The following is a 25994-nucleotide window of genomic DNA, read 5'->3' as shown; positions in this document are numbered from 1 at the left end:
TTAGATTTTACATATAAATAAAATCATATGATATCTGTGTTTTTCTGATTTATTTCACTCAGCATAATACCATCTAGGTCTATCCATGTTGTCTTGTTGCAGATGGTAAGATTTCATTCATTCTTATGGCCAAATAATATTCCATTGCATGTATGTAACACATTTTTCACAAGATCTTATTTATTTATTTTTAGAGAGAGAGGAAGGTAGGGAGAAAGAGAGGGAGAGAAACATCAATGTGTGGTTGCCTCTCGCATGCTCCCTACTGGGGACCTGGCCCGCAATCCAGGTATGTGCCTTGACTGGGAATCAAACCAGTGACCTTTTGGTTCACAGGTCAGGACTCAATCCACTGAGCCACACCAGCCAGGGCTGTTTTTACCTTTTTGAAGAACATCATATTATTTTTAATACTGGCTGAACCAATTTGCAATTAGGCCAAAAAGCATGAGGGTTTCGTTTTCTCCACTTCTTCACCAGTACTTACTGTTTAATTTATTGAAGATAGCCATTCTGACAGGTGTGAGCTAATACCTCATTGTGGTTTTAATTTGCATTTCTCTTATGATTAGTGATGTTGAGCATCTTTTCATGTCTATTGGCCAATTGTATGCCTTTTCTGGAGAAATGTTTATTTGTTTCATATTAACCCTTATCAGATGTATCATTGGCAAATACCTTCTCCAATTTAGTAGGTTCTCTTTCGTTGTTTTTTGCTTTTTTTTTAAAGATTTTATTTATTTTTAGACAGAGGGGAAAGGAGGGAGAAAGATAGGGAGAGAAACATCAGAAACATCAATGTGCAGTTGCCTCTCATGTGCCCCCCACACCAGGGACCTGGCCTGCAACCCAGGCATGTGCACTGACTGGGAACCGAACTGGCGACCCTTTGGTTCACAGGCCAGTGTTCAATCTACTGAGCCACACCAGCCAGGGCTCTTTTCATTTTGTTGACAGGTTCCTTTGCTGTGCAAAAACTTTTTAGTTTGATGTAGTCCCATTTGTTTGTTTTGGTTTTTTGTTTCCATTATCCAAAGAGACAAATCCAAATAACAATACTAAGCAATGTCAGAGTTTACTGCCTATGTTTTCTTCTAGGAGTTCTATGATTTTGAGTCTTACCTTTAAGCCTTTAATACATTTTGAGTTTATTCTTGTACATGGTGTAAGAAAGTGGTCTAGTTTTGATTTTTTGCATAATCTGTCCAATTTTCCCAACACCATTTATTAAAGAGACTCTACTGCATTGTACATACTTGCCTCCTCTGTCATACGTTAATTGACCATACATACACTTGGGTTTCTTTCTGGGCTTTCTATTCTGTTCCACTGATCTAGGTTTTATACCAGTACAATGCTGTTGATTAATACAGTCTTGTAATACAGTTTGATATCAGGCAGCATGATACCTCTAAATTTTGTTCTTTCTCAAGATCATTTTGGCTATTAAGGGTCTTCTGTGGTTCCATATACTGTGTTTTGCCATGTATAATGTGTACTTTTTGCCCAAATTTTTGAGGGAAAAACAAGGAGGTGCATTATAAATGGGTAGTATTAATTCCCTATCTACACAAATGTTAATTCTTTTATTTATACTTATGTGTTAAAATTGTAACTCTAGAAGCAATTACAATATGGGTATGCAAAATAATACCCTGAAACATGATAATCAGATTTGTTTCTAAGTATAAATAAATAAATAATTGAATTAAAAAATTCTTAAAAAGATTTTTTTCTGGAACATTTGGGCCAAAAATGTGGTTGCACTATTCATGGGAGCGTATTATACACAGCAAAATACAGTAAATTTTAGGATTTTTTTTCTAGTTCTGTGAAAAAATGCCATTGGTATTTTGATAGGGCTTGCACTGAATCTATGCATTGCTTTAATTAGTATGGGCATTTTAATCATATTAAAACATTTCAACCACATATACGCTTCCATTTAATTGTATCTTCTTTCATTTCTTTTTTCAGTGTTATAATTTTCCAAGTAGAGGACTTTCAATACAGTCATACCTCGGTATTTGTCAGCTTCATAATTTGTCAAACCCTGTACTTATCACATTTTGACTAGAAAAAAAAATGTTTCAACACTTAGCACCTGCTTGGGACTCATTGCACTTGCTAGAACTTTTATGAGTCATGACACTGCCTCACAAGAGGAAATGCTTCATCACTCATCATACTCATCAGTATTGGCACTCATCATGAGTTCTGATGCATTAATGATGAGTACCCAGGTACCACTGTACTATGTTGCATAGAAGAGGGGAAAGCAGACATCCTTGTCTTGTTCCTCATCTTAAGGAAAATACTTTTAGCTTCTAGCTTTTAAGTGTGATGTAAGATACAGGTTTGTCATATATGGCCTTTATTATGTTGAAGTATGTTCCCTCTATTCACATGGTTTAAAGTTGTTTTTTTTTTATCATAAATGGATGCCAGACTTTGTAAAATGCTCTCCTGCATCTATTGATATGATTTCCATCTTTCACTCTTTTTTATGTGGTGTATTTTAATTGGTTTGTAGATATTAAACCAATTTAGTATTCCAGAAATAAATCCCATTTGATCATGGATATGATCTTTTTCATGTATTGCTGAATTGGGTTTGCCAACATCTTGTTGAAGTTTTTTCATCTACGTCCATCAGGGATATTGGCGTATGTTTTTTATCTCTAATGTCTTTGTCAGGATTTGGAATCAGGGCAATACTGGCCTCATAAGATGAGTGTGGAAGCCTTCCCTTCTCTTGAATTTGTGGGATAGTTTGAGAAGGATGCATGATAATTCTTTAAATGTTTGGTAAAATCCACCTGTGAAGACATCCAGTCCAGGACGTTTTTGTTTGTTGGGAGCTTTTTAATTACTGAATCAATTTTGTTAATCTGTTCAGATTTTTGTTTCTTCCTGATTCATTCTTGGAAGATTATAGAAATACATCCATTCCTTCCAGGTTGTCCAATTTGTTGGCATTGAACTGTTCATAATATTTTCTTACAATACTTTGTGTATCTGTGTGTTAGTTGTTTCTTCTCTTTCATTTCTGATTTTATTTACTTGAGCCCTCTAAGTTTGGGGGACAGGGGTGATGATGAATCTGGTTGAAGTTTTATTAATTGTATCTATTGAAAGAACCAGCACGTCTCCTCTTTCATTTCTTATTCTATTTGTCTGGGTCCTCTTTTCTTCTTGATGAATCAGGTTAAAGGCTTAGCTTCTTTCTTTGTTTTAATCTTTCCAAAAAGCCAACTCTTTGTTTCACTGCATTTGTATTTTTCACAGCCTCCTTTGTTTGTTTCCACTCTGATATTTGTTATTTCCTTCCTTCAACTTACTTTGGGCTTAATTTGTTCCTATTTTTCAGGTTCCTGTTGTTGTAAAGTTAGATTGTTTGAGACTTTCCCTGTTTCTTGAGGCAGGCCTCTAATACTATGAATTTGCCTCATAGAACTTCTTTGGTTGAGCCCCGTAAGTTATGGTTTTCTTTTGTCATGGTTTTCATGGTTTGTCATGGTTTTCTTTTCTTTTTGATTTTAGAGAAAAATGAAGGGAAACATCTATTTAGTGTTCCACTTATCTATGCATTCACTGGTTGATTCTTGCATGTGCCCTTATTGGGATCAAATCCGCAACCTTGGCATATTGGGTTGACACTCTAACCAACTGAGCTACCCGGCCAGGGCATCATCGTGTTTTCATTATCATTTGTCTCAAGATATCTTCTGATTCCGTTTATCTCATTGTTAATCCATTCATTGTTTAATGGCATGTTTGTGTAGTCTCCATGCATTTATGTATTTATGTGTTTTTCGGGGGGGGAGGGGTGTTGTTCATAAATTTCCAGTTTCATGTTATTGTGATCAAAGAAGACGCATGGCATCATTTCAGTGTTCTTCAATTCTTTGAGGCTTGTGTTTGTGCCCTGACATGTGATCTACCCTGGAAAATGTGCACTTGAAAAAATTATGTGCTTGAAAAAAAGTACATTCTGCTGCTTTGGAGTAAAATGTTCCAAAAATATCAATTAAATTCATTTGATCTAATGTGTCACTTGCTTGTTTTCTGTGTGGAAGACCTATCCATTGATGTCAATGGGATGTTAAAGTTCCCCACTACAACTGTATTTCTGTCATCTCTTCCCTTATGTCCATCAATATTTGCTTGATATAATTAGGTACTCTTACATTGGGTGCGTAAATGATTTATATTCTCTTGTGGAACTGATCCCTTTACCATTATTAAATGTCCTTCTTTGTCTCTTCTTATTCTTTGTTTTAAAGTCCATTTGGCGTGTATAAAGATTATTACCCCAGCTTTTTCATTTTCATAAAATATTTTCCTTTTCTTTACTATAAGTCTGTGCATGTCTTTCCATCTCAAGTGTGTCTCTTGTAGGCAGCACATGTATGAGTCTTGTTTTCTTATCCATTAAGCACCCTGTCTCTTGATTGAAACATTTAATCCCCTTACATTTAAAGTAATTAATGATAGGTAGGTAGCTACTGCCATGTTATTATTCATATTTTTAATCCCTCCTGCCCCCCCCCCTTCAAGAAGTCCCTTTAACATTTCTTGTAATACTGGTTTATGGATAATGAACTCCTTTAGCTTTTTCTTGTCTGAGAGGCTCTTTATCTCACCTTGATTCAAATGATGACTCTGCTGGGTAAAGTAATCTTGGTTGCAGGTCCTTGTTTTTCATCACTTAACTGTTTCATACCAATCCCTTCTGGCCTGCAAAGTTTCTATTGATAAATATCATCTGACAGTCTTATGGGAGCTCCCTTCTGTGTAAGTAACTGCATTGCTTTTGCTCCTGTGTGAGAGAATCTCCTTATGGAAAAAAAATACAATAAAGTAAAATAAAAAGTAAATAATACATTTTTTAAAATTTTTAAATAAAAGATTCCTTGTCTTTGCCATTTTAATGTTTGATTTATGATGTACCCTGGTGTGGGCCTCTTTGGGTTGATTCATCTTGGTTGGGACCAACAGCACTTACTGGACTTGTCTATTTCCTTTGCCAGCTCAGTAAATTTTCCATTATCATTTCTTCGAATAGGTTTTCAATTCCTTGCTCTATTTTCCTTCTGGTATGCCTATGATGCAAATGTCATGCTGATGTTGTCCCAGAGTTCCCCAAATTATCCTCATTTTTAAAAATTATTTTTCTTTTAAATTGTGTGTTTTCCACTACCTTGTCTCCCAAATCACTGACTCAATACTCTGCTCCATCTGTTCTGCTTTTGGTTCCATGTAACGTATTCTTCATTTCTGACTGATTCTTTTTTATGGTTTCTATCTCATTGTTTGCACTGAGGTCACCTATTCTTCCCTTATGTTCACTGAGCATCCTTATAACCGTGTTTTCAATTCTGTACCTGGTAGATTGCTTGTCTCCATTTCATTTCCTTCTTCTTCCAGACTTTTGTCCTGTTGTTTCATTTTGGTCATATTTCTTTGTCTCCTCATTTTGGCCTCCTCCCTGCGTCTGTTTCTATGTATTAAGTAGATCTATTACATCTCCCAGTCTTGGCAGGGTGACCTTATGTAGTAGGTGTCCTGTGGAGCCCAGTAGCACAGTCTCTCTGATCACCTGAACGGGATGCTCCAGGTGCATCCATTGTGTGGGTGGTGTGTGCCCTCCTGCTATAGTTGAGCCTTGATTGCTGTTGGCCTATCAGTGCATGGGATTGACCCTCAAGCTGACTGGCTATAAAGACTGGCCATGACTCCAACAGACATGGTTTGTGAAGTGCTGACCCCATGGTGTGGATTTTTCTGTGTCAGGGCTCTGGTGCCTGCTGGGTCCACCTTTTGGTTGTATGGTTTGTAAAGTTAATTGGGTGGCACTCTGGTGTGGTCTGAAGCCAGCCACTGGGTATATTATTTCTTGGGAAGGGTTCTGGCACAAGCTCAGGTCATTCACTGCCTGTGCCTGGCCCAGAGCCACCTAGTAGGAGCTACAAAGTGATCTGTGGTTGGTAGCTGCCTGTCCTGAGCTTGGAGGCACCTGGGAGAGACGATGCTGCAAACGGAGGCCAGCTGCCCCAGTGCCAGGCTAAGTAGGGGTCACTTAGTACGAAGTACAGGGCATGCTGAGGCCAGCCACTTTGTGTTTGTGGTTTATGATCCTTTCAGAGATTTTAGGGAAGTCCACAGCAGGCCAGCTGCCTTTGAGTAACACCCACTGGAAGAGGTTCTGGCCTGTGCACCTGTTGGATAAGCTGGGTTCTCAGGTAATCACCATGGAAGACTCAGATTTAGCACCTGCCTGCGCCTGCTAGCTGAGTGGGAAAAGGGCTCCACAAAGGAACAACAGCACCTGCCAGCACTTCTGTCCTAGCCAGAGCTGTCCCTCTAGCCTTTACCCTGAAGACAGACAATTCAGCTCCTCCCCATATGTCCCTGGCACTATTTGAGCTGCTGCCCCTGCACTGGAGCTCAGAGGCAGTGAGTCCATCTGCCAATAAGTCATGAATGGGCCCTTCAAGAGGAATGCCTAAGACTCCAGCAGCCCTCTGTTTCACCTAGACAGAATCCCTGAAGATTTTCACAAACAGATGTTGTGGATACTCCTCTTTCCCATACTGGTAGTCATCCTAAGATGCCTAGTATGGAGCTGGAAGCCCTTGCTCCTCAGGAGAGACCTCCATAACTCAGATATCCCTCCCAAATCTTATACTGCCACACATAAGTGAGGGTCTGGCCCATTTCATGGTTCAGCCCCTGTCCTACCACTCTTGACATGGCTTCTTCTTTATATCCTTAGTTGTAGGAATTCTGTTCAGCTAGTCTTCAGGTGGCTCTAAAGGGTGATTGTTCTATAATTTAATTTTGATTTGGTTGTGGGAGAAGCGAGCATAGCATTTACCTACTCTATCATCTTGTCCAGATGTCCCCATCAGTTCTCTCCTTACAATTTTTATTTTCTAAATTTCTATAATAAACTTTGTAAATTGCTTTTTAATAATAAAATAATTGTTATACCTTTAAAATAAATAAAATCTTAAATTCTAAGTAAAGAAAATTTCTGATAGGGAACTATATAAATTATTTTAAAAACCTAATGAAAACATAATCTCTAACCAATGAGCCAGCAAATAAACTCAAAATTGAGGGTGATCCACAGCATTACTGGATTTTTCTAACCTGGAGAAGACTTATCTGGAAAAGTTCAAAACAGAGAGACTTTTTTAGCTAACATTTATGGAGCTAAATATGTATGTGTCAGACACTCTTTTGTGAGCTCTAAATAAGTGCACTATCTCATTTAATCCTCCAAACAACATAATGAAATAAGTGCTACTTATCCCCATTTTACAAATCAAAAAACCTGAGGCCTAGAAGTTTTCATTGACATGTTCGAGGTCATAAATCTAAGTGGCAATAGTAGGTCTTCAAAAGTTCTGGCTCCACACTTCTACATAGTAAGTACTGCCTCCAAATGAGGTCCAAGAGAATTTAAAAGAATATCTTTGATAATTCCCCTACTTCTTTGCCAATTTTACCACAGAAGTTAGTATTAAAAAATCTTTCTGGTCATTAAGTAACTCAAGTGCCCTTTTATGAATACATACCTAGAACCCTACAGAAATGGAATCTAAAAGGACAAGATCCAGAAAAGCAACCTTCTTCCCAAAAAGTCAATGAAAAAAAACAAGAAAAGGTATATTCTGATCATTCTTTTAGCTCTTGCTACTTTATTCACTCACTCTGTGACCAGATTTGTTTAAGGTTTATCTTCTTTCATAATCAATTTGATAGCATTTAATGCCAATACTGGCAAGGGTATAGGGAAACTAATAGTTTCATACTGCTGGTACTACTAATAAATTGGCTAAATCTTTTTGAAAACCATCTGATAATACATAGCAAAAGATTTTTTAAATGTTTATATGCTTTGATTTAAAAACTTTCAATTCAGAAAATTTATTCTGAGAATATATATAAAAAGTTACACACAAAGAGATGAACATTAACCTGTTAAATAGAAAAAAGGCTAACTTTCCAACTATAGGAAACTTGGCAAATAAACTATAGGACATCAAATCATGGGATCTGAAATGACTATCAAAATAATTGACATCAGTCATATAAAATGTTTAGAGAATATTCTAAGTGGCAAAAAGTATTACTTTAAGCATAATATAATTGCTATACAAAAAAGTCTCTATGCTTAAAAAGAAATAACTCAAGGATTAAGAACAGAACAAAACAAAACAACTCACAGACATAAACAGTATAGTGATTACCAAAAGGAAAGAGATGTAGGGGAAAGTAGAAGAGTGTAATGGTGATTGAAGAATTTAAGGTACAGATGAGGTATTATAGACTTGTACACATGAAACCTATATAATTTTATTAACCAATGTCACCCCAATAAATTCAATATACAAAAATAAATCGCTTCTTACAGAACAAAAATAAAAAGAAATGACTAAAGTAGTAAAATGTCAAAAATGGACATGAACTGATATCAAGTTTTTCTCTGTATCTGGCAGTCTGTCACAAGCATTTCATTAATTTAAAATAAAGGAGGAAAGTCCAAAACCTCAAACATTCAAACTATGAAAGCCTATGGAGGAGAAAACCAAATCACTATCCCAATATGAACTCAGTTTTAAGTAAGAAAAAGAAATAAATATGCAATTAGAGGCAACAACTCAGAGAGCAGCCCATCAGCTCTCCAGAGGACATGGCCCCAGGGCTCTACACCAAATGGTAACTATACCAGAAGATAGACAGGACCTCTCTCGTTCCCCACTAAAGTCATGGTGCCACAGTATATACAGGGTGCTACTTTTTGAGAAATGGAGGAATATGAATACATTTACTACAATTCTGCATGTACTTATACAAAAGATCATTAGAAATGTAAAACTAATATAAATGGTCACCAAGGAGAACAGATGGAAGGGAGCTGTAGAAGTAAGAATTCTCTGAATATACCTTATTATATAATTTTGACTATGAAATGTTCATTTCTTTATATTCAAAAAATTAAACCTATAAAGAATTCTTAAAAGTTAAAAACAACACAAAATGAACAGCTATAACTATATGTCAAATTGCCAGTTGAGAGAGGAAAAACAGAGAAACGATTAATTCAAGCAACATTAGAACAAACCATTTTGTGCATTCTTAGTGACATATGTTCTGCACACAAAGAGGTGCAAAGAAGTCATAAATGTCTCAAATATCTATTTTTTTTAGAGATGAAAGGGTGAAATGATATAATTCCTAAGCTTTGCTTTAAATTATTATAGCAAAGAATAAAGGGATACCTGAAGCAAGTGTGCTAATATCTTGATAACCACTGAATCTAAGTGAGGGGTATATGGGAGTTTGTTATCCTAGTCTCTATACTATTACATGTGTTTGAAATTTTTCATTAACAAAATCTTTTTTAAGCCTTAATTGTTTCCTCTACCATTAAGGGCCAACCCCTAGGCTCAGCAATGCAGCCAGCTTTACTACCCGCAGGAGCTACACCAGCCATGCTAGACAACATCCACAGACCCTTACTGCCTCTGCCCAAAATTCCATGTTTCCTTCTCCCCCAACTCCCACCCCAACTCTCCAAATGTTACCACCTTTAAAAAGTCTTCCTAAAGTCACAGCCTCTACCTGTACTCCCAAAATGAGAATACTGACCCCATGAAGTCATTCCACAAGAGGTTAAAAAATGAGGAGTGACCTTGGATTTCCACCCACCCACACCACCCAACCCTATCAACTAGTAGTCACTCTAGAAGATCATCTCTAAAGTAGGCAGGGATAGACTAGACTCCATATGAGCCTACCTGACTATAGGCAGGGATATCTCTGAAAGGTCCATAATCCAGGAGGTCCTCGGATCGTGTGGGGTTCCCCAACTTGGTGTAGCTTTCCACATTTCGAGAGGCAAGCTTCACATGCATAGTTTGTGTCTTTGTTGGATAGGGAGAGTAGAAATAATGGTTCCCCTCAAATACCACAAACTGTTTCTCTGATTGAGTGATCTGGGTTGGATATGGCTGAAGCACATGGGTATAGACTGTTTCCAAAATGACTGGAATCTTGGTCCCAGGATCGAGAGCAACTGGGAGCTTGACTGTGAAGAATCTCCCACTGTAGGAAGAATGAGGCAACATAATTAAGGAAATTAAAAAGTGAGGAAATCAAAATTTGTACCCAAAATGAAAGCAGTTACCATTAACAGGTCACCTTTAACTTATTAATTAAAACCTTTTAAGGCAAATATCTGAATGTCACTTCAAGGTTGTTTATAATAGTAGAAGAGTGCAAAGCAACCTAAATATCCAACAACGGGATAACAAAATAATTCCAGTAGAGAACCACACAATGGAATATTGGCAGCCACTAAAAAAGACACATAGATCTATCTATATTAAACATTTCTATGTACAATGTAAATAACAAGAGACACTGTATGATTCCTTTTAAAGATATATACATATACAAATGTATGTGAAGAAAAAGTTTCAATGAATGTTCCACACAATGTTTAATGGTAACAATCTCAGGGTAGGAGGATAAACTTCATTTTGTTGTGTTTTTCGAATCTGTTTTATAATGAGCTTATATCATTCTCAAAACCAGAAAGAAATAAAGCTACTACCATCTGAAAGAAAAAAACATGGCCTAGGAACTACTAAAATTCTTAAAATATTAACTCAAAAAAATGAATCTGAGTGTATTACGCCAGAAGTCCAATTCTTCATAGACCTAGAAACCATTAGTGGAAAACTGAAGGCATGTTAACATGTTTCCATGGTATTTAGAGTTCTTCAAAGTCTTCATCAGTCACACCTTTATACTTCATAGCACTACTTTGAAGTACATACTCAAAATATAGTAAGTCCTATACCTGCTCCAGGAACAGTGTTAACCAGCTCTTGGTTTCAAGTCCCAAATCTGCTTCACATCTCATTCTCTCTCCTAAGCTATAAACTCAAATTTTCAAATGTTCACTAAACTATTCCACTGATCACCCCACAGGCAACTCAACATATCCAATATCTAATATCATTCATGACCTTATTCCCTATCTCTAATAATACCGCTACCATCTAGGCAACTCTAAGCTAGAAACCTCAGGCATTTTCTGATGGCTCACACTACCCTATCCCCAATATTGGATTTATTAGGATGCCACTTTTTTAAAATTTCATTTATTTATTTTTAGAGAGGGGAAAGGAGGGAGAAAGACAGGGAGAGAAATGTCAATGCATGGTTGCCTCTCACGCGCCCCCTACTGGGGACCTTGCTGGCAACCCAGGCATATGCCCTAGACTGGGAATCAAAACATCAACCCTTTGGTTCACAGGCCCGCACTCAATCCACTGAGCCACACCAGCCACAGCTTGATTGTCTCTTAAATCCATCCCTTCCTGGCTTTCCATTGCCTCCTCCTCAATTCAAACCATTATGTCTTGCCTACATTATTACATTTTTTCCTAATTAATTTCTTAATCTCTATCTGCCTCCAGCCCGTCATCTAATGGTATCCCTACCATCTTCATTTTTATGTTAAATATTACCAACACAACTGAATCTTGCTTTGATGATTCAGAAGATATTTCAGAACCATTCAGTTCTCCAGGGTCTTCATTATACACATCAAATTTTATTGAAATGTGATGGTTACTAAAAAATTGATAAAGGCTAGAAATACAACAGAGCTGACTATACTGGGGTCTCAGAAGCAGACATTTCTTTTCTAATAGCTCTTCTCCTGCTGGATCTAATGTAAGAATATTCTGTGTAGAACCTTGTTTTGTTGGATAAAATAAAGCAATTACTCATTTACTGAAACAGATTTACTGAGAACTCTGACAGTTTCTGTGGCAGGAAGAAGTAATAAAGACAAATCTGTATAACGCATGCACTGAGAATTAGGAATAAATAAAACAGTATGCTATTTTTAAATGTTCCCAACTGACTAAAGGGTAGAGTCCACTGCCCTAAAAACAGTATACAAAGCACTCCTTAAACTGACTTCAGCCCTCTTTATACCTTTCTCTGAGCTCCAGCCACTCTGAAGGCCTAGTTGACTAAACATACCATGAAATATCACACCTCTGTATCTTTACAGATGTCTCTGCCTGGAATGCTCCTTCTCATTGGTTAGTTCTCTTGTTAAGTCAAAATTTACTGAACATTTACTACATACCAGATTCTGTTCAAAAGATATTTATGTATTAATTTAGTTATTCTTAACCATGATCACCTTAGGTAGACATTATTACAGTACTGAAGAGGAAATTATTCTTAAGTTTTCCAAGGACACACAGCCACAAGCAGTAACAAATATAGGATTTGAATCCTTGGAATAAGGCTATGTAAGACGACTACATAACAACTATGCCATCCGCCCTCTCAAAGAGATGTGCCGCAGGCCCGTAAACACAGACAGGGTCCTCAAACTGCCAGAGAGAGAGAGGAGTCTCTGAAATATTAACAAGGGGGAGGGGGTTTAGTAGCAACTTATTTAAGGCTAATTCAGATCTGGCATCTGCAGGGCTGGTGAAGTTGCCCATTTCACACATTTTGAGACTACAATAAAAAAATCAAGGTAATCACCATGTGTTATACTTTGGCTCCTCAGAAAATGTTTCTGTACATGAAATCAAAGCAACTCAAGAGAGGATTAGCTTAACAAAAGGAAACTATGAAGACCACACAGAAAACAGGAAATGTTATATGTGGAATAAAAAAGGATTTAAAAACTAGGATCAGGCTTCTGGCCAAGATGGAGACATAGGTAGACATGCTGTGCCTCCTCGCACAACCAAAAGGAGGACAACAACAATTTAAAAACAAAAAACAACCAGAACTGACAGAAAATCGAACTGTATGGAAGTCCGACAATCAAGGAGATAAAGAAGAAACATTCATCCAGACCGGCAGGAGGGGTGGAGACGGGCAGCTGGGGCGGAGAGGACTCTCGGCAAGGAGGTGGCTAGTGGACCCAGCAAAGTGGCAGATTGTGGAACAGGGCAGGCCAGGCTGCAGCTAGCAGACCCCACAAGGTAGTGGCTGCCAGACCATGCGGCCCCACATTCGTGCATAGATAAACCGGGAGGAACAGCGAGGTGGGGAGCGAAGCAGACCTCGAAGCCCAGGACTCCAGTGTGGGGAAATAAAGCCTCAAACTACTGATTGAAAACACCGTGGGGGTTGAGGCAGCAGCAGGAGAAACGCCCAGCCTCACAGGAGAGTTCGCTGGAGAGACCCACAGGGGCCTAGAATGTACACAAGCCCACCCACTCGGGAATCAGCACCAAAGGGGCCCAATATGATTGTGGGTAGCGGAGGGAGTGACTAAAATCCGACAGAGAGTGGAGCCAGCGCCATTGCTCCCTATCCGACCCCTCCCCCACATACAGTGTCACAGGGCAGCCACCAGTATTGCCCCACCCTGGTGAACACCTAAGGCTCCGCCCCTCTACATAACAGGCGCACCAAGACAAAAAAAAATGGCCCAAATGAAAGAACAGATCAAAGTTCCAGAAAACATACAACTAAGCAATGAAGAGATAGCCAACCTATCTGATGCACCGTTCAAAACACTGGTAATCAGGATGCTCAGAGAATTGGTTGAATTTGGTCACAAATTAGATGAAAAAATGAAGGCTATGCTAAGAGAAACAAAGGAAAATCTACAGGGAACCAATAGTGATGCGAAGGAAACTGGGACTCAAATCAACGATGTGGACCAGAAGGAAGAAAGAAACATCCAACCAGAAAAGAATGAAGCAACAATAATTCAGAAACATGAGGAGAGGCTTAGGAACCTCCAGGACATCTTGAAACGTTCCGACATCCAAATTATAGGGGTGCCAGAAGGAGAAGAGGAAGAACAAGAAATTGAAAACTTATTTGAACAAATAATGAAGGAGAACTTCCCCAGTCTGGCAAGGGAAATAGACTTCCAGGAAGTCCAGGAAGCTCAGAGAGTCCCAAAGAAGCTGGACCCAAGGAGGAACACACCAAGGCACATCATAATGACATTACCCAAGATGAAACAGAAGGTGAGAATCTTAGAAGCAGCAAGAGAAAAGGACACAGTTACCTACAAAAGAGTTCCCATAAGACTGTCAGCTGATTTCTCCAAAGAGACCTCACAGGCAAGAAGGGGCTGGCAAGAAGGATTCCAAGTCATGAAAGCCAAGGAACTACATCCAAGATTACTGTATCCAGCAAAGCTATCATTTGGAATGGAAGGGCACATAAAGTGCTTCTCAGATAAGGTCAAGTTGAAAGAGTTCATCATCACCAAGCCCTTATTACAAGAAATGTTAAAGGAATTTATCTAAGAAAAAGAAGATTAAAAATATGAACAGTAAAAAGGACAGCAAACTCACAGTTATTAACAACCACACCTAAAACCAAAATGAAAGCAAACTAAGCAAACAAGTAGAACAGGAACAGAACCACGGAAATGGAGATCACATGGAGGGTTAGCAACAAGGGAGGGGGAGGGGGAGAGAGGGGGGAAAGGTACAGAGAATAAGTAGCATAAATGGTAGGTAGAAAATAGAAAGGGGGAGGGTAAGAATAGTATAGAAAATGTGGAAGCCAAAGAACTTACATGTATGACCCATGGACATGAACTATAGGGGGGGAATGTGAGAGGGAGGGGGTGGGCAGGATTGAGTGGAGTGAAGGGGCGGAAATGGGACAAATGTAATAGCATAATCAATAAGTATATTTTTAAAAAAGAAAAAAAGAAAAGAAAAAGTAGGATCACAAAGTAATTAAAACTATGTAAAATATATCTGCAACTGGACATGGTCCAGAACAAAAATATGTAATTTGTCATGCTAGGGTTTTGGGACTTGTTCAATGTTGCAGATAAGCTTTATATAGAATAAGAAATTTAAATATGATCCCATTTATACCCATATGTAAAATCATAGATGTACGGACATGCATTAAGAACAGTGTTATTGTTAGATTCTTATTATATTTTTAAAGATTTTATTCATTTATTTTTAGAGAGAGGGGAAAGGAGGAAGAAAGAAAGGGAGAGAAACAGTGAAGTGAGAGAGAAACACCAATCAGTTGCCTCTCGTTCACACCCCAACCTGGGACCAAACCTGCACCAAGGCATGTGCCTTGACAGAGAATAAAACCAGTGGCCTTTCACTTTATGGAATGATGCCCAACAAAGCCACACTGGTCAGGGCAGAGTCTCATTATTTTCTTAAAAATTTAAAATAAATGAGAAAAAGTTTTTAAAACTCTGCCAAGCAGCGAGACCCAATTTAAAATTTGCTGAATCACATGAAGACTGGCAGTTATAAGGCACAATTATTTGCTGGTCAAGAACCAATTTTTTTTTCAAATTATTAAAAAGTATATTATGAAAGTTACAGGGGTAGCCCTGGCTGGTGTGGCTCAGTAGACTGAGTACCATCCTGAGAACCAAAGGGTCGCTGGTTCGAGTCCCAGTCAGGGTACATGCCTTTGTTGCGAGCCAGGTCCCTGGTGGGTGGCATGAGAGAGGCAACCACATACTGATATTTCTCTCCCTCTCTTTCTCCCTCCCTTCCCCACTGTCTAAAAATAAATAAAATCTTTAAAAAATAAAAAAGATACAAACACACACACATACAAGAAAGTTACAGAGGTACAAGTGAGCCAATGGGCTGCATAGCTTCAGGAAACAAGTTAGGGACGCAAAAGAAGGGCCCTTAGAGCTTTGCAGAGGGAAAGGCAAAGGTAATGTGCCTGGAGGGAAGAGGAGGGTGAAGTGAAAAGCACAGGCGGGCTCCCCAGAGGGAGAGCACAAGAATCATTTTTTACATTTGTTTCTATGATAAACTATAGCACAGGTGGCAAACACAAAGCCTGTGGGCCCCCTCCATCTTGATTTATCGGGCCCAGCACCTGGTTTTTACCTGGCAGCAGCACTGAGCTCCTTGCCCCTAGTTACATTTATAGAGTCCTAAAATTACATTCGGCCCTCTGAAGGCAACCACGAGGCTGATGTGGCCCCCAGTGAAAATGAGTTTGACACCCCTGAACTATATATGGCATAAGCTAAAGCAGGGTTTTTTAACCTTAGCACTATTACATTTTGGGATAGATAATTGTTTGTTGGGAAAGAGTATCTGTCCTGAGCATTGCAGGACGTTTACCCCAGTAAGAATCCCTGAGCTAAAAACATCTCTTCTCTCTGCGACATTCATTAAACAAATATTTCAGTGCCTAATACATACCACGCAAAATACTGATAACTGAAACCGAGTGAAGTGATAAGTAGCAGTTCATTATATGACCCATCCTGCTTTTTATGTGTATTTGAAAAATATCCTTAATAAAGTGCTTTAATATAAGTAACTAATAACTGCCAGGCCCCACCCAAGCTATGTTGAGTTTAAGGCAGAGAGCAAGGCAAATCCAACCCCAGGATTCATAGAGCTCAGTCTACTTCCTGCATAGAAGCATCATTTTCCATGCCCTGAAGACTTGAAAGTGGAGGGGCAGCTATCTGCCTCTTGGAAACAGGATAGTAGCCAGCCACTGATGAGAGAATATCTGCTGAGGCAAACAGCTTGGAGTTCTCACTCGTTCTCCATCTATTGGTTGGGAATCCCTATTCCCACATAGATTAGAGAGACCTGGGATGAAAAGTAACTACTTTCAGCCCTGGACAGGTAGCTCAGTTGGTTAGAGCATCATGCCAATACCCCACGATTTCAGGTTCAATCCCTGGTCAGGGCATACATAAGAATCAACCAATTAATGCACAAATAAGTGGAACAACAATATTTTCTTCTCTCTCCCACTCCCTCTCTCTCTAAAATCAATCAATAAAATAAATAAATAAGAGGAAAAAAGAAAGTAACTACTTTCTTGTTGTAAAACGAATTGATCACTGTTAGGGGAATCCAATATCAGCAATAGTTGTCAGAAAAGACAATATAGGGGACAGAGGTGTAGATACACTCTGTCTCCTTGCACAACCAACAACAACAAAATTAAAACCAAAAAACAACCAGAACTGCCAGAAAATCGACAGTAGGTAAGTCCAACAACCAAGGAGTTAAAGAAGAAACATTCACCCAGACTGGTAGGAGGGGCAGAGACAGGCAGTTGGGGTGGAGAGAGCACATGGCAAAGTGGTGGCTGAAGGACCAGGTGGTCCCACATGAGCATGCAGATAAACCAGGAGGACCTATGGGGGAACGAGACAGACCACGCAATCCAGGATGCCAGTGCAGGGAAATAAAGCCTCAAAACCTCTGGCTGTAAAAACCTGTAGGGTTGCGGCAAAGAGAGAAACTCCTAGCCTCACAGGACAGTTCGCTGGAGAGACCCATAGGCTACTAGAACAAACACAAACCCACCCACCTGGGGACTCAGTACCAGGAGAGCTCAATTTGCTTGTGCATAGTGGGGGAAGTGACTGAAAGCCAGCAGAGAGCCCAGCAAGCAGCATTGTTCCCTCTAGGACCCCTCTCCCCTATACAGCGCCATAACACAAGGACATGGGTGGCCCCACCCTGGTGAATACCTAAGGCTTCACCCCTTACAATGTAATAGTTGCACCAAGACAAAAAAATATGTCCAAAATGAAAGAGAAGATCAGAACTCCAAAAATAGAACTAAACAATGAAGAGATACCCACCCTATCAGAGGCAGAGTTCAAAACACTGGTAGCTGGGATGCTCACAGAAATGGTTGCATGTGGTCAAAAAATTGAGGAAAAAGTAAAAGCCATACAAAGTAAAATAAAAATATACAGGGAACCAACAGTGAAGGAAAGGAAACAGGGACTCAAATCAATGATTTGGAAAAAAAGAATTCAACCAGAACAGAATGAAGAAACAAGAATTAAAAAAAAAAAAAAAAAAAAAAATGAGGAGGGGCTTAGGATCCTCAGGGACAACTTTAAACATCCGAATCATAGGGGTGCCAGAAAAAGAAGAGGAAGAGCAAGAAACTGAAAACTTATTTGAAAAAATAATGAAGGAGAACTTCCCCAATCTGGCAAAGGAAATAGACTTCCAGGAAGTCCAGGAAGCTCACAGGGTCCCAAAGAAGTTGGACCCAAGGAAGCATACATGAAGGCACATCGTAATTATAATACCCAAGGTTATATAATTATGGGATTACATATCTTTATCTTTTTAAAGATAAAGAGACAATCCTAAAAACACCAAGAGAAAAGGAGACAGTTACCTACAAAGGAATTCCCATAAGACTATCAGCTAATTTCTCAAAAGAAACCTTGTGAGCAAGAAGGGACTGGAAAGAAGTATTCAAAATCATGAAAGGCAAGGATCTACATCCAAGTTTACTCTATCCAGCAAAGCTATCATTTAGAATGGAAGGGAAGGTAAAGTGCTTTACCCTGATAAGGTCAAGTTAAAGGAGTTCATTATCACCAAGCCCTTATTATATGAAATGTTAAAGGGACTTATCAAAGAAAAAGATGATCAAAAATATGAATGGTAAAATGACAACAAACTCACAATGATCAACAACTAAACCTAAAAAATGAACAAACTAAGCCAACAACTAACACAGCAACAAAATCACAGCAATGGAGATCACATGGAGCGTTATCAGCTGGGAGCAGGCAGCGGGAGAATGACGGAAAGGTACAGGGAATAAGCATAAATGATAGGTACAAAATAGACAGGGGGAGGTTAAGAATAGTACAGGAAATGGAGAAGTCAAATAACTTATATATACAACCCAGGATATGAACTAAGGGGGGGAAATGTGGCTATAGGGGGATACAGGATGGAGGAGAATAAATGGGAGAAAAAAATGGGAAAACTATAATAGCATAATCAATACAATATACTTAAAAAAAAGAAAAGACATCATATATGGTCCAGAATATATTACAGACTGTTGCTTGCTACAACACATTACAAGGAGGGACCCAAAAAAACCTGAAATTATCTTCTGGAGGGCGGACCTCTTGTAGTACAAGCTTTCCCCGCTAGGTGAGTGTTCTAGGAACCTATCTGTATTAGTGTACAGATGGTGGTGTTATGAGAGGCTGTATTCGGCTTCAGTGAATTTTTTTGAAGACTCAACTCATTTCCCATTTCATGAGGGGTTATTTAGGAGCATACCTGCCCACTTCGCACTGAGTGAGCCCCAGGTTTTGAACAAAAACAGCATGACCCCTGTGACCCAATCTTGCCCCAGCAACTTTTTTCTATTTCCGCAAATGAAAAAAGTCCTCAAAGGGAAATGTTTTGCCGATATGGAAGAAGTAAAACAAAACACGGCAAAGGCACTAAAAGGCATCAAATTTGAGGAGTTCAAAAACTGTTTTGAGCAGTGGAGAAAAGTCTGAATAGGTATTTTGCATCAAATGGAGAATACTCTGAAGGTAACTGAAGTTTATACATGTTAGGAATACACGATTTTTTATAAGTAAATTCCATTCTGGGGAGGTCCCCCTTCATATATCAATTGGAACAGCTTCTAATATACCAGGCACTTCCTAAGTAATTCTCCACCTAATGATTCTAACCCTGATAGGATAATCTATAACAGGCACATATACATATAGATATTCTGACTATTCATTAGCTTACCTTTTACCCTTAATTTTGGTTTCTCGTACTTCCAGATTATTCTCTTCCTCATCTTCTCCCTTCACCTAAAAAAGTCAAAAAGGTTTTCATGTCTGTTGGTCTCTAAATTTTGAGTCAACAATTAACCAACAACCTCAGAATATCCATATTAAAGTATTCAAACTACCAGAACTTTTTTTAAGAATATTTTTCTTCTTTATTTATTTTTAGAGAGAAGGGAAGGGAGGGAGAAAGAGAGGGAGAGAAACATTGATGTGCAAGAGATACATTGATCAGTTGTCTTTCACACACCCGCAGCAGGGGACTCGGCCCACAACCCAGGCATGTGCCCCAACTGGGAATCAAACAAGCAACCTTTCAGTTTATAAGCCGGCACTCAATCCTCTCAGCCACACCAGCCAGGGCCAAACTACCAGAAGATTTTAAAGATTGAATTCTGGTGTCAGTAACAATTTTTTTCATCTGAATACAAGGACATTGTCAAAGACTTACTTCTGCACTGAAAAGCTTTATAATAAGCTTTATAAATAAATAACATTTTCCTGAATGATCAAATACACACCTACAAATAATTATACTTCCAAATACACTCCACACTTCCAAATATACAGGCTTGAAAGGCTTCTTTCTGGATGTTCTCTTCTTCATTTACATGCAAATATACATAGGTAATAAATACGATTATTTATTGTAGGAGAAGTCTTGTACATGACCAAACCTGTTTTTACTTGCACAAAAGAAGTTAAACAGTAGCAAAGTCCTGGAGCAGAAGGAGCCAATGTCCACTGATTGGCACACTCCCTTATTCTTATCCTTCACTCCAGCAGAATGTATAACCAGAAAAAAGATGTTAACTCCAGCAGGCTGCAGGGTCTTTCTGAGAAAGAGCAAGCATCTCAAACCATGAGACTATATAACAGACTATAAAGAGAAAATTTAGATACACACCACCAATCTCTTTGCCAACCCAACCTCCACCAAAAGAAAAAAATATTAACACAACCTTTTAGCACTGAAGCACTGATTCCTAATAGGGTATACTAAGCAATAATGAGCAAGCTATTTTTAATATTTCAAAATGCCTAAAAGTAATCATATACTTATCCTCTGTTATGTTGAGCAGGCTAATAAAAATAACAAATTTCATTATGTTGAAATCTATCACAATGGGAACATTCTAATACACTCATGAATATCACTGTCTTAATAAGAAGTATTTATTACTTAATAAAATATCAGAGCCCTGGCCAGGTGGTTCAGTTAGTTGGAATGTCATCCCGTGCACCAAAAGGTTGAAGGTTTGATCCCCGGTCAGGTTGCAGTGAGATCCCAGTCGGGGTATGTACAGGAGGCAACCAATCAATGATTCTCTCTCACATCAATGTTTCTCTCTTTATTCCCCTTTCTCTCTCTCTAAAATCAATAAATATACCCTTGGGTGAGGGTTTGTTTTTTTTTTTTTTTAAGGGAAAAAAGCTTAGGGAGACAAAATATTTTAAATATAGCATTCACGTGAAAGAAAAAATTTAAGATGGGTCCTTGGTAATGAGAAACCAAAAAACCATAAAAGACACTTTTGGGAAAATTGAATTTGCTGTTTATTAGATAAGATTATTATTACTGTTCATCTGCGGGGGTATGTTAACGGTATGGTGGTTTTTATGAACTGAATGTTTATGTCCTCCCCCCAATTCCTGTTGACATTCTAACCCTGCAACGTGGTAACATCAGGCCCCATCAGGCCTTTGGAGAGGTGATAGGTCATGAGAGTGGAGCCCTCCCGAATGGGGCTAACCCCTTATAAAAGAGACCCCAAACCCTTAGGAGAAGCGGGCTGGGTGGCTTGGTTGGTTGGAGGGTTGGTTGGAGCATCATCCAGTACACCAAAAGGTTACGGGTTTGATCCCTGGTCAAGGCATGTTTAACACCCCTATCATTGTTTCTCTGTTTCTCTCTCTCAAATCAATAAAAATATCCTCGGATGAGGATTTTTTTTGAAAAGGAGACCCCGGAGAGCTCTCTTGCCCTCTCTACCATATATGGAGAAAATTGCCACCAGGAACCTGAAAGACGGTTCTCACCAGAACATGCCCATGCTAGCACCCTGATCTCACACTTCTACCCCCCAGAACTGTGAGAAATAAACTCTGAGGGCTCTATGGAACACTCTCTCTATGGAGCACACTTGTGCCTTTCACCTTCCTCCTTCTCCTTCTCTCCACCACTACAGCACCTTTCCTCCCCTCCCTTTCCTCTCTCAAAGTGATTCATCTCCCTCTCCATCTCCCCCTTTCCATCCCCCCCCCTTTGCTGTAACTTGTTCCCCCAGCCCATTTCTTCTATGGCTCACTTCTACCTCTGTGACTTTTTAAATAAACTTTCTCTTACAATTTGAGTCTTGGCTCTGAATTCTTTTCTTAGCCAAAACTCAAGAACTGAGCTTGCTGAACCAGGGTCTAACACCTGGTGCCGTTTTCCGCTGCTAACAAAAGGATAACCAGCCCTTGCTGGTGTGGCTCAGTGGATTGAGCATCAGACTGTGAACCAGACAAGACACATGCCTGGGTTGCCGTCCAGGTCCCCAGCAGGGGGCGTGCAGGAGGCAACCACACATTGATGTTTCTCATCCTGTTTCTCCTTCCCTTCCCCTCCCTCTAAAAATAAAATAAATAAAACCTTTTTTAAAAAATAAAGTGTTTGGGGGCATCCACTGATAAGTCATATTTAAGATATTAATAAATAACTGCTACTCTAAGGAATATTGAAGGACACCAAGCTGGTCTCAATTCAAGAAGCCTCAAAAACATGTTACTGGTTCCACAAGGTGTCAGTAGGCCATGAAAATAAACAGTGTCTTCCTTTTGTAGCTACCAGCTTTTTAAAATATAGTAAGCCTTAAATGTTTTTCCCAACCATGATATTTGCTTTTCAGATGAATATAACTGTGAAAGTAAAAAGCTAGAAAAAAAAGAAACGGTATCACTATTCAAAATGGAATCCATATTTCAACACATTCATAGAGTTCTGCTTTTCCAGTTGATGACTACCAAAGCCTCAAAAATATGTTATAGGAACTTCTTTTTATCCCACTTGCAATCATTAAAGGAACATTTATTATATTTTTTCCTGTTCTAAAAGTCATTCACTTTTTTTAATTTGGAAAATACTGTACACACCAATGAAACAAATAATACAATCTATAATTACATCTATTAACTCTATTGAGTACCACTGTTAATATCTGTAATATTTCCTTCTAGTATATTTTTTACATGTGTGTGTGTTTATACGTGTTTATACATTTTTATATATATAAAATTAGCATATTGTACTTCACCCATTTGGAGGCTCATAATCCTTTTAACATATTACCCAGCCACCAGAGCTGGAGACTTACACACAACTACTTACATTCAATGTCATAAAATACTACAGATTCTATTGCTTTCAGTCTATTATATCTCATATTTTTCCTTCTCTAGCTACAGTGTTAACACCTTAATCTATACCATCTCTCTTTGTAGTTATACCTAATTTATACCTCTATTCTTCATTTCACATTTCATCTTTCACAAAAAAAGGAATAAATAAATAAACTTGTTATTTATAAACCTAAAATAAAAGATGATGATGAGGAACCACTGGCTCCCTGTCAATAATCACCATAGCCCCTTGTACCAGTTCCTAAAATTCTATGTGTATGGTTGAAAGTAATCCACTGAAAAAAACAACTTTTGGGGGAATGATAATTAAACAAAGGATAATGAATTTGGCTTTAAAAACTCTCCAGGTATGTCTGAACTCTGTTTCAGTTGGGGTTGAAATCCAAATTCAGAAGAGTCTGCAACCAGAATACCAGAATAGGTTCCTTTTTTTCTCCAGTAGTGTGGTTATGAAAAAATTTCTAGCAACCTCAGCAAAGCTTCCAAGTCAACTGTTGGAAAATACACACCCTCCGTGTTATGTGTATCATCCCGTTATGTTTCCCATTGGAATAGGGGTATAAAGGAGCACACAATTCCATTTAACTGTTCTGTCTCTTGGACTACAAAATTAACAAATAATTTTGAATATATCTGGTGATGCAAATGCAGTTCTTATACCCCAACACAACCCTATCTCACAGACATCTGGGCCAGAAGAGGTGATGTGGGTACTGAAGAACACATAAAATGTTTGAACTTAACCTAGCTTAATCCCTGACACTGACCACTCTAAAATCTCACACAGGGCATTAAACAACTTAGTGTCCCAGACTAGACTCCTCACCTGCGGTAAAAACCTACACCTCAAAGGGTTATGAGGGTTAAATGAGGATGAACTTAAAATGCCTACTACAATACCTGACAACAAGTAGATACTCAGTAACAAAAAATCAGTATAGTAACCCAGCTTGTAAGCACTCTCCAGCATAATGGCAGGATTAGTTACCTTCTGATTTGGTGTTGTTATACTGTGACAACCTCATTATATCAGGACTAGCCTTTATAAAAGAATGGGATTTAACATTCAAAACATTCAAAGGTAGTAGCTGCACAAATTTAAATGAAGCGTTAATCCATCTTTGCACAAACCATTCCGTGTAACTGAGCAAATGCTCAAATGCTTGTGATGGACAAGACGTGAATAGAAATCATTTCGAAACTATAATCTCTATAAACTCTGCTTTATATCTCCAGATTCAGTCAGAAAGTAAAGTGTGCTTAGAAGAAATGATACAGTAATGAATATCCTCTTAATAATTGGGTAATCACTTAATGGATGTTGTCTAATGAAAACGGCAACACAACTTAAGAAGTGTGTTATATTAACATCGGTTTCAAATGATTACAAACAACAACAAAAAAAGCAAAGTTCTGTATATTCCCTCTATTCCCAAAGACAACATTTTCTTTCCCTGAATTATAAAAGTGTTCAGTGAAATACCTGGAAGCACACAAGCAAACTTACGAGCTGAAATGTGAATGAGAACCGGAAGGAGGAAGGCAGAGATCTGGACTTTACCTTTCTGTACAGCCTAAACAGGCTGGTATGGCTTGCATGATTTTTAAAACTAACTTAAAGAAGGATTAAATTTTAAAGAGCGTTCATTAGCAACTTTAAGAAATGGGTTATATTAACAACGGTTTCAAATTATTACAAGCTTAAACACGGATCCTACCACTGTAACACCTACAAAGGGTCAGATGTTGAATCAAAGAAATTAAATTTTAACTCATTTATTCGTCCTCCAGTCGGGCTACTACATTAAGTCATGAGAAATGAAAATTTGGAGCACATTGGCAGCCTAGTAGGCCCTTCGCTGAGGCTATTATCTTAGCTTTACTGGGGCGAATAGCATCGCTCGGCCCAAGGTCACCAGTGTGGGTCGCAATAGCCGCCCCGGAGTAGCTAGCTCAAAGGATAGGTGCGGCCCGCGCCGGAAGCAGGCTTACGGTGACGTGTCAAAGACTATGGCTGAAACCCCGGGCTCCACGTTTCCTCAGAGGCTAAGAGGGGAGCGGGGTCGAAGGAAGCAAAGGAGGACCACCCCACTCACCTGCACGCGGAGATGTGCCAGCCGGGCCTCGAGCTCCGGCTCCACCGCCAGGAGGAATGAGGTGGCGCGGGACGTGGAGCTGCCGCCGGGGTGCGCCAGGACCACCTCGACAGTCACCTTAGCCAGGTGGCTGCTCAGGTCCACCGTGCGCTTCACGTCCTCGTTGACCAACACCGGTGCATCGGAAAAAGTGATGCCTGGCGCCGGGGTCCAGGCCCCGAGCAACAGGAGCAGAAGGAGCCAAGAGAAAGATTCCTCCATGACAGGAACAAAGCTGAGCCAAAAGACGCGGCCCGCCCCGCCTCCGCGCAGCCGCTCATTGGACCTAGACTGCTGCCACGCGTTGGCCGCAACCGGGCCGAAGGACCCCGTCTCCAGGGCAACGGGTGGGCCACCGCGCCTGATTGCAGGGCCCTTCGTTTATCTTGCATTGATTTTTTAAATAGGAAGTGGGGGAGAAAGACTAAGAGAAGCAGGAGGGGAGGGGGGAGAGAGAGAGGGGAGGGAGGGAAAGGGGGAGAGAGAAAGAGACATGGGCTTGTTGTTCTACTCATTTATGCATTCATTGATTTATACTTGTAAATGTCCTGACAGTGGATCAAACCTGCAACCTTTGGTTATCAGGGTGCTCTAACCGACTGAGCTATAGGGCCAGGGGTTCATTTATCTAACTCTTAAAGGAACTAGCCCCTGCCAATCTTCTCTCTCTTACCATTCTTACCCTGCACTGGCCTTTTTGCCCCCTGAAACAGTAAAATGTAGCTGAAACAAAAAAAGTAAAATCCTAGGCAAAAGTTTAGGCAGAAAGAGGATATCTGCACAGTCTCAAGGGTTTCCCCTAAAATATGCAGCAATTACAAAGGGAAAAATAA

The 25994-nt window shown here is 39.3% G+C and overlaps 1 protein-coding gene across 2 annotated transcripts in view; it reads right to left on the bottom strand.

Annotated features, from left to right (window-relative positions):
- The window catches only part of RPN1 (ribophorin I), a 42050-nt gene extending 16606 nt beyond the window's left edge, over window positions 1-25444 (bottom strand). Inside the window, exons 1-3 of one of the 2 annotated variants that reach the window (XM_071219511.1) lie at window positions 25123-25444; window positions 19584-19648; window positions 9813-10119 (exon numbers count right to left, since the gene is read on the bottom strand). In XM_071219511.1, the coding sequence (XP_071075612.1) occupies window positions 9813-10119; window positions 19584-19648; window positions 25123-25383 (633 nt within the window). In that variant the 5' untranslated portion in view covers window positions 25384-25444. The remainder of the gene's footprint in view (window positions 1-9812; window positions 10120-19583; window positions 19649-25122) is intronic. The other variant, XM_024580160.4, reaches the window with a different exon arrangement.
- Window positions 25445-25994: the final 550 nt, after the last annotated feature.

The sequence above is a fragment of the Desmodus rotundus genome, chromosome 10 (genome assembly GCF_022682495.2).
Source record: "Desmodus rotundus isolate HL8 chromosome 10, HLdesRot8A.1, whole genome shotgun sequence".
NCBI lineage: Eukaryota > Metazoa > Chordata > Mammalia > Chiroptera > Phyllostomidae > Desmodus > Desmodus rotundus.
This window is presented reverse-complemented; position numbering and strand designations above follow the sequence as displayed.